The 10,502-nt window shown below is 37.7% G+C and overlaps 1 protein-coding gene across 1 annotated transcript in view; it reads right to left on the reverse strand.

Annotated features, from left to right (window-relative positions):
* LOC139752181 (glutamate receptor ionotropic, kainate 2-like) overlaps positions 1–7,812 on the reverse strand; it is a 37,939-nt gene extending 30,127 nt beyond the window's left edge. Inside the window, exons 1-2 of the mRNA XM_071668147.1 lie at positions 7,635–7,812; positions 5,977–6,213 (exon numbers count right to left, since the gene is read on the reverse strand). Of these exons, the coding sequence (XP_071524248.1) occupies positions 5,977–6,213; positions 7,635–7,730 (333 nt within the window). The 5' untranslated portion in view covers positions 7,731–7,812. The remainder of the gene's footprint in view (positions 1–5,976; positions 6,214–7,634) is intronic.
* Between the last annotated feature and the right edge of the window lie 2,690 nt (positions 7,813–10,502).

A 10,502-nucleotide genomic window follows, 5' to 3' on the forward strand; every position in this document is an offset into this window, starting at 1 on the left:
ATATATTTATATATATGTATATATATGTACTACAATATATATATACATATACATATATACATACACATATATATATATATTATATATGTATAAAAAAAAATAATATTATATATATATATATATATATATACATAATACATATATATATATATATATATATGTATAAAAAAAAAAAAATATATATATATATATATATATATATATATATATATATATATATATATATATACACATTTTTATCTTTTCGAACAAGGTGCATATGAAAGCGCACTTCCACATATCATACAAACATCCAACAGCCATGATTGAACCCGGGACCTCTCTGTGGCAGACGGGATCACCTCCGCTAGTATTCGAATAGTCATTTCCCTATCAGGGAAATGAAACACGATAAGTTCCCAAGCGAACTTCCCTGTAATAATCACATCATCACGGAAGATACAAGATAAAAATATAACAGGCAGTTGATACATAACGAAGAGACGTAGCTAAGGCGCCATTTAGTAAACAAGTGACTTCCATAATGGAATTCCTGTGTGTTTGAGTTTGGGAACATACGTATCACAAAAATATATCATTTGGACGAAAAGTGGAACGCAACAGATTCTATCAAAAATAATGCTATCTAGTTTTTAAAGGCCTTCACTAATATCAAGGCTACATTTCTATATGTATTAGATAATAGAAAATTCAATGACATTTCTCGTGGTTAGAGTTTATTACTGAGATGGCATTACTCCAGTCAATGAAAGAATCATAATTTCTAACATGATTAAACAAGGCAAATGATTATTGGTAAGTTCTTATGCTATATTTATATCATGTCTAACTGAAAGATCCTCACCATTCTGCCCAACATAGAATTTTACACAATTTCTATATGTTCCTCTATAGATGCAAACATCTGAATTTTCTGGTGATTTTCTGATTAAGATATTCTTCATAGTATTATTCATTTACTTTAAAGGACTTAAATGATATGGGAAGGAGTGTAAAATTATTACAAATGTGAGAACTGAAAGTTTCTTTGTGTCAAGGAGAGGATTGGGCAACTGTATAAAATGATTTTTTTGCCAACTTTAGGGATTTATCAATGAAAGATCTCGGGTACTTTAACTTAGATCCAATAGACTATTTCTTCTCAATCTCATTGTCAATAAACTCTGGACTGCAAGTACGTAATACTCTAAGAAACATAGACTGGAATGATGATAATTTAACTTTGTCACGTTGGCATCATTTTCTCATCTAGGCATCTCTTCAGGAATCCAAATCGTAACTTCAATTTATGGGCTTTGATTAACGATTTGGAGACAGCAGTAACGAAGGGGGAAAGTCTAAGATTCCTAAAGAGATGCCTTGATGAAAAAGTGATGCCAAGAGCTATCTTACAGCAACGATTTTCAAGAAACACATTGAACTAAAGGAGATTAGAATGGAGGAGGCCTTTCGCATTTCAAGAGTAAAGAATCGTACCTTTCAAATGTCTATACCGACATAATGGAAGAACCGTATGTTGAATCATTGCTATGATAGATTAAGAAGTCAACTGAACATATTTCGAAGGAAAATGAACTCTACGTTAGACCATTTCATTGAAAAAATTGATTGGACCATGAACACGAACGCTTGTTTTATGATTAACCTGTCCGATAAACAACTGGACGAGGATTCTTTGTGCGTACTAGGCTACGGATTAAACTTAGTGTGCTCTAACAAGGAATCCAACAGTGTTGCTATCATGAAGTCTTTCAACAATCTACAAGAAATATAGTAAATTATATAATGATGAAATTGACATTTGTAAAAGTTTAGTGTACGCCAGTTTGTCAAAACCAGAGAAGGAAGCGGGTGAGGAATAGAATGTATTTAGGGAAGCAGTGATGGCATGTGCAAGAGATGCATGTGCCATGAGAAAGAAGGAAGGTGAACAGATTAGAAAGGTTAGTGAGTGGTTGGATGAAGAAGTATAGTTGTTAGTGAAAGAGAAAAGGGAGGCGTTTGGACGATACTTGCTACGATGGACTGCAAATGACCGAGAGATGTATAAGAGAAAGCACTAGGTCAAGTGGAAGGTGCAAAAGTTGAAAAAGGGGGCAAATGAGAGTTGGGGTGAGAGAGTATCATTAAACTCTAGGGAGAGTAAAAAAGATGTTTTGGAAGAAGGTGAATAGCTTGCGTAAGACAAGAGAACAAATTGGAACATCGGTGAAGGGAGCAAGAGGGGGAGTGACAACAGGAAGTGAAGAAGTGAAGAGGAGATGGAGTGAGTATTTTGAAAGTTTGTTGAATGTGTTTGATGATAGAGTGGCCGATGTATGGAGTTTTGGTCGGGGTGGTGTGCGAAACAAAAGAGTAATGTAGAGTGGTTTGGTGAAGTTAGAAAAGGTGGTGAAATCCATGCGAAAAATGAAATCCAGCAAGGCGGCAGATTTGGATGGTATTGCAGTCGAATCTAATAAGAAGGGGGTAACCGTGTTGTTGATTGGTTGGTAAGCATATTCAGCGTATGTATGGATCATGGTAAAGTGCCTGAGAAGTGGCGGAATGCATGTATAGTCCCATTGTACAAAGGCAATGGGGATAACGGTGAGTGTTAAAACTACAGAGCCATAAGTTTGTTAAGTATTCCTGAAATTGTATGGGAGGGTATTGATTGAGAGGGTGAAGGCATGTACAGAGCACCAGATTGGAGAAGAGCAGTGTGGTTTCAGAAGTGCTAGAGGATGTGTGAATCAAGTGTTTGCTTCGAAGAATGTGTATGAAAAATATTTAGAGGAACAGATGGAACTGCATGTGGCATTTATTGATCTGGAAAAGGCATATGATATGGTGTATGGGGACGCTTTTTGGAAGGTCCTAAGAGTATACGGTGTTAAAGGTAAGCTTGTAGAAGCAGTGAAAAGATTTTATCATGGGTGTAAGGAAGAGTAGGAGGAGAGGAGAGTGATTGGTTCGCAGTGAAGGTCGGTCTGCGGCAGAGGTGTGTGCTGTTCCCCATTGCTTTTCTTAATTTGTTTGTGGATGGGTGGTTAAGGAGGTAAATACAAGAATTTTGGAGAGAGGTGCGAATATTCAGTCTGTTTGGGATGAGAGAACCTGGGAAGTAAGTCAGTTGCTGTTCACCGATGATGCAGCATGGGTGGTTGATTTGAGTGAGAATCTGCAGAAGTGTGAAAGGAGGGAGATGAGAAGAAATGTGAATACGAGCAAAGTTTTGAGGTTCATCAGGGTTGAGGGACAAGTTAACTGGAATGTGAGTATGAATGGAGAAGAATTGGGAGAAGGGAAGGTTTTTAGATATCTGGGAGTGGCCTTAGCAGCAAATGGAACCATGGAAGTGGATGTACGTCATATGTTGGGGAAGGGTTTTGGGAGTGATGAAGAATGTCTGAAAGGCGAGAACGTTATCTTAGAGAGCAAAAATAGGTATGTTTGAAGGAATAGTAGTTCCACAATATCATATGTTTACGAGGCATGAGTTATAGATAGGGTTGTACAGAGGAGGATGAATGAGCTAGAAATGAAATGCTTAAGAACAGCATGAGGTGCGGGATAGTTTGATCGTGTAAGTTATAAAAGGGTGAGAAAGACGTGTGGTAATAAAAAAAAAGTGAGGTTGAGAGGGCAGAATAGGATGTACTGAAATGGTTTGGACATATGGAGAGAATGAATGACTAAAGGTTGACTAAAAGGGTATATGCCTCAGAAGTGGAGGGAACTAGGAGAAGCGGGAGACCAATTTTGTAGGTGGAAGGATGGCGTGAAAAAGATTTTGAGCGATCGGGGCCTGAACATGCAGAAGGGTGAGAGGCGTGCAAGGATTAGAGTGAATTGGAACGATTTGGTATATTTGGGTCGACGTGCTGTAAATGGACTGAACCAGAGCATATGAAACGTCTGTGGTAAACCATGGAAAGGTCTGTGGGGCCTGGATGTGGATAGTGAGTTGTGATTTCGGTGTATAACACATGTGGCTTTTTTTTGTGTTTTCCTGGCGCTTCCTCGCTGACACAGTGTTTGGTGATGCTATGTCCCATGAGGCAGCGTGGCGCCCAGAATGGATGAAGGCAAACGAGTATGAATTTGTACATTGGCATACATGTATATGGCTGTGTATGTATATATATAGGTATGTATATGTATATATGTTTATATGTATATATTTGTATATGTACGTGTATGAGATTGTATGTATTGTATGTATATATGTGTGTATATGAATGGATGGATCTTTCCTCGTGTTTCCTGGCGCTACCTCGCTGACTCAGTAAACGGCGATCAAGCATAATGAATAAACAATGTCTTTATTTCCACACACACACACACACACACACACACACACACACACAAAGTTTATCCCTGGTATCCATTGATCGACTAGCCTTGTGGCTAGTCGATCAATGGATACCAGGGATAAATGTGTGTGTGTGTGTGTGTGTGTGTGTGTGTGTGTGTGTGTGTATGCATTTGCTTGTGTAAATTTCTATGCTTGTTTGTGCATACATGTGCATACACATATATGAGTGCGTGTGTTTTTCCGTTTAACTCTGACTTTCTAAGTGTTTTCTATATGTTTTCACGAAACATTATTCTGAGTTAATCATTTGTAGAATTACGCTGCACTCTCTTTTGTGATCAAATAATTCTTTTATCTGCTTAAGATAATTTGGTTGTCAGACATGGTGTGCATATTTATAGTTTTGTATTGTATAAGCCTACTTCATCAATGAAAGCCACGTTTATATATAAATGTATTACACCTATACTGATAATCAAAATGTATTACACCTATACTGATAATCAAAATATATTACACCTATACTGATAATCAAAATATATTACACCTATACTGATAATCAGAATGTATTACACCTATACTGATAATCAAAATGTATTACACCTATACTGATAATCTAAATGTATTACACCTATACTGATAATCAAAATGTATTACACCTATACTGATAATCCAAATGTATTACACCTATACTGATAATCAAAATGTATTACACCTATACTGATAATCAAAATGTATTACACCTATACTGATAATCCAAATGTATTACACCTATACTGATAATCAAAATGTATTACACCTATACTGATAATCCAAATGTATTACACCTATACTGATAATCAAAATGTATTACACCTATACTGATAATCCAAATGTATTACACCTATACTGATAATCAAAATGTATTACACCTATACTGATAATCAAAATGTATTACACCTATACTGATAATCAAAATGTATTACACCTATACTGATAATCAAAATGTATTACACCTATACTGATAATCAAAATGTATTACACCTATACTGATAATCAAAATGTATTACACCTATACTGATAATCAAAATGTATTACACCTATACTGATAATCAAAATGTATTACACCTATACTGATAATCAAAATGTATTACACCTATACTGATAATCAAAATGTATTACACCTATACTGATAATCAAAATGTATTACACCTATACTGATAATCAAAATGTATTACACCTATACTGATAATCAAAATGTATTACACCTATACTGATAATCAAAATGTATTACACCTATACTGATAATCAAAATGTATTACACCTATACTGATAATCAAAATGTATTACACCTATACTGATAATCAAAATGTATTACACCTATACTGATAATCAAAATGTATTACACCTATACTGATAATCCAAATGTATTACACCTATACTGATAATCCAAATGTATTACACCTATACTGATAATCAAAATGTATTACACCTATACTGATAATCAAAATGTATTACACCTATACTGATAATCAAAATGTATTACACCTATACTGATGATCAAAATGTATTACACCTATACTGATAATCAAAATGTATTACACCTATACTGATAATCAAAATATCCAAAAATATGCAAGTAAATCATGAATTAGATCATGATACACGAGTTGCACATATACCATCAGTAACCTGACCTCCATTTCTTTGTAGATCTTCTTTACTACGGGGTCTGTGTGCCTAGAGAAATATTCTAGCGGCACCCCTTTAAGCAGCCAAGCCTCACAGCCCCACATCCAGTTCACCTGCTCTACCAAGTCCTCCAGGGTGTCGATGGGCCGAGACTTTCCCTGGACTGTCAGGTGAGCGATTAACGACGATTTGAACCCTGTACTGATGATCAGGCAGAAGACTAGCCACCATCCCACCAACACCTGCACACAAAGGGAATGTGATCAACAGGAAGCCATACCATCCCATCAACATGTAAGTACAATGTTCATCAACATCCACACAAAAAATAGAATTAATCACGAGAGAAACTTTATTTGCTTAACACCTACACATTTATCATAGACGATGAATCAGGCAGTCACCACCTCACCAACACCTGCCAATATGATGAAATTATTGAGCAGGCATCCAACCCCTTCAGTTACACCCGCACATGAAGGAAGGTGATCATCCCCTGCACATATGAGAGATGTGATGACTAGGATCGCATCAATGATGACTATCAGTAGGTTGCTGTCACCTAACTCAGTACCTACGTATATAAAGGTGATGGGAAAGCCTCCACCTACCGCTACCTCCATCCGTACATAAAGAATAAATGATACTCAGGACTCACCAACATTGTGACACGTGCACATGAGGTCACTTTGCGGAAAAAGTATTCAGTATCACCTGGGCCTATAGGTAAATGACAGGTGGCACATACTTGGCAGAGTGATCGTTTTTAAGTAAACATTCCCTTTCATTCTTAGTTATGTTATTGCTTTTAAGGCTACGGCTTAACTATCTTTTTCCCTTTATGCCAAATATCAATTTTCCTTTCATGTAATATGTGACAACAAGCTATGTATATTTCCTTTATAAAGGCTCTACAGCAGGATCTGATCTAATATGATGAACTTAAAATTAAAAAAGAATCAATAATTTTCTTGTTCAATCTGTATAGATGACACGCTATATGTCATAAGATGTGAGACGTAATACATATTTCAAATTTCTACGGCTTTCTTACAATATCTCTGGATGACTAAGACGAGTAATCATGTTGGTTATCACATGGAAGAAAAGATAAATGGATCATAATTTTTCATTTGTCAACATTTACCAATTAGCTGCTTTACTTGTGAACACAGACTGAGACAGCCCAACTGAGGGTGATATATCTCGTAACCCAAATCTGAAAAGAAGTTCTGCTTCTTCATATTGACTGAAGTTCCGGTGATTTCATGACTTATTTATCAACCCGGTAAATCCTTAAGATTTATATATGAACCCAATATGGTCAAGGGCCACGAGCCTGCTCTGAACACAAACCACTGGTATACTAAACCCATACGAGTGAAAGTTTTCGAAATATGCACAATGGCGAAGTATCGAGATTTCAGAAGGGGTTAGGAACATACTACATTATGAATGGTTACAAATTACAAGTCACTGTGTTGGGTATTCCTCATTCATGTTCTATAATAATGATTGTCATGCATCACATTATTTGTTAGATATGGAGATATGATGAAAAAGAATCGTCATGTCAACGTTTATGATGAGAACAATGACATGAACTGAGGTCAATAAGAGGTACGGTACATACACGTATCATCAACGGGTCTTATGCACTTACCTGGCCTGAACTACTGACGGACGGTTCAAAGTGCGGCTGCTCCAGGAGGGCGCCCCAGCCGTACAGGAGGGTGGTCTTCAAGCTAACCTTTCGCATTTGTACAATCCACCCCCTCGCCCTCTGAAGCAGCCACAGGATCACGCCCCAAGCTACTACACTGATCCCCACTGCCACCCAAAGCTCCCCTAGAAGAGATAATTGCATGGTAATGATACTTTGATACTTACTCATCTGCTAACCTATCAAGATAAGTGTCATGGATACAATGTTAAGGAGTCAATTCCTTAGATTCACTTTCTAGTTCCTTATACAATACTATGAAACCAAAAGATCGATGCTTCACCCAAACTGATCTATTCCATCCCATGAATGAGTTTCCCTACACTGACTGTTTGGGCTAAATCATCTCTATGAATCGTTCACTCAATCCTTCCGTCAACTTCGCTTATCACTATCCATTTCTCACTCATCCCCTCCATATTTCATCAAATCTTTACCAGTACTTAAGGTTAAACTGCCTTCACTATCACACATTACATTTATACTGATATTACATAATCAACTGGAATATATATATATATATATATATATATATATATATATATATATATATATATATATATATATATTTGGTTGCGAGGCGTGGGCTATGGATAGAGTTGTGCGCAGGAGGATGGATGCGCTGGAAATGAGATGTTTGAGGACAATGTGTGGTGTGAGGTGGTTTGATCGAGTAAGTAATGTAAGGGTAAGAGAGATGTGTGGAAATAAAAAGAGCGTGGTTGAGAGAGCAGAAGAGGGTGTTTTGAAATGGTTTGGGCACATGGAGAGAATGAGTGAGGAAAGATTGACCAAGAGGATATATGTGTCGGAGGTGGAGGGAACGAGGAGAAGTGGGAGACTAAATTGGAGGTGGAAAGATGGAGTGAAAAAGATTTTGTGTGATCGGGGCCTGAACATGAAGGAGGGTGAAAGGAGGGCAAGGAATAGAGTGAATTGGATCGATGTGGTATACCGGGGTTGACGTGCTGTCAGTGGATTGAATCAAGGCATGTGAAGCGTCTGGGGTAAACCATGGAAAGCTGTGTAGGTATGTATATTTGCGTGTGTGGACGTATGTATATACATGTGTATGGGGGTGGGTTGGGCCATTTCTTTCGTCTGTTTCATTGCGCTACCTCGCAAACACGGGAGACAGCAAAAAAAAAAAAAAAATATATATATATATATATTTTTTTTTTTTTCATACTATTCGCCATTTTCCGCGTTGGCGAGGTAGCGTTAAGAACAGACTATCCATAGTCCACGCCTCGCAACCATACAACATTGTTGGAACCACTATTCCTTCAAACATACCCATTTTTTCTTTCTGAGATAATGTTCTCGACTTCCAAACATTCTTCAAGGCTCCCAGAACTTTCGCCCCCTTCCCCAACCTATGATTAGCTTCCGCTTCCACTCCCAGATATCTAAAACATTTTACTTCCTCCAGTTTTTCTTCATTCAAAGTTACCTCCCTATTGACTTGACCCTCAACCCTACTGTACCTAATAACCTTGCTCTTATTCACATTTACTCTTAACTTTCGTCCTTCACACACTTTGCCGAACTCAGTCACCAGCTTCTGCAGTTTCTCATATGAATCAGCCATCAGCGCTGTATCATCAGCGAACAACAACTGACTCACTTCCCAGGCTTTCTCATCCACAGCAGACTGCATACTTACCCCTCATTCCAAAACTCTTGCATTCACCTCCCTACCATCCCCATCCATAAACAAATTAAACAACAATGGAGATATCACACACCCCTGCCGCTATCCTACATTCACTGAGAACCAATCACTTTCCTCTCTTCCTACACGTACACATGCCTTACATCCTCGATAAAAACTTTTCACTGCTTCTAACAACTTGCCTCCCACACCATATATTCTTAATACCTTCCAGAGAGCATCTCTATCAACTCTATCATATGCCTTCTCCAGATCCATAAATGCTACATACAAATCCATTTGCTTTTCTAAGTATTTCTCACATACATTCTTCAAAGCAAACACCTGATCCACACATCCTCTACCACTTCTAAAACTACATTGCTCTTCCCCAATCTGATGCTCTGTACATGCCTTAACCCTCTCAATCAATACCCTCTCATATAATTTACCAGGAATACTCAAGAAACTTATAACTCAGTAATTTGAGCACTAACTCTTATTCCCTTTGCCTTTGTACAATGGCACTATGCAAGCATTTCACCAATCCTCAGGCACCTCACCATGAATCATACATACATGTCAGCAATACAGTCACCCCGTTTTTTTAATATATTCCACTGCAATACCATCCAAACCTGCTGCCTTGCCGGCTTTCATCTTCCGCAAAGCTTTTACTACCTCTTCTCCGTTTACCAAATCATTTTCCCTAACCCTCTCACTTTGCACACCACCTCGACCAAAACACCCTATATCTGCCACATCAAACACATTCAACAAACCTTCAAAATACTCACTCCATCTTCTTCTCACATCACCACTACTTGTTATCACCTCCCCATTAGCAACTTTCACTGAAGTTCCCATTTGCTCCCTTGTCTTACGCACTTTATTTACCTCCTTCCAAAACATCTTTTTATTCTCCCTAATATTTAACGGTACTCCCTCACTCCAACTCTCATTTGCCCTCTTTTTCACCTCTTGCAACTTTCTCTTGACCTCCTGCCTCTTTCTTTTATACATCTCCCACTCATCTGCATTTTTTCCCTACAAAAATCCTCCAAATGCCTTTCTCTTCTCTTTCACTAATAATCTTACTTCTTCATCCCACCACTCACTTCCCTTTCTAATCAACCAACCTCCCACGCTTCTCA

The sequence above is a fragment of the Panulirus ornatus genome, chromosome 2 (genome assembly GCF_036320965.1).
Source record: "Panulirus ornatus isolate Po-2019 chromosome 2, ASM3632096v1, whole genome shotgun sequence".
NCBI classification, from domain to species: domain Eukaryota; kingdom Metazoa; phylum Arthropoda; class Malacostraca; order Decapoda; family Palinuridae; genus Panulirus; species Panulirus ornatus.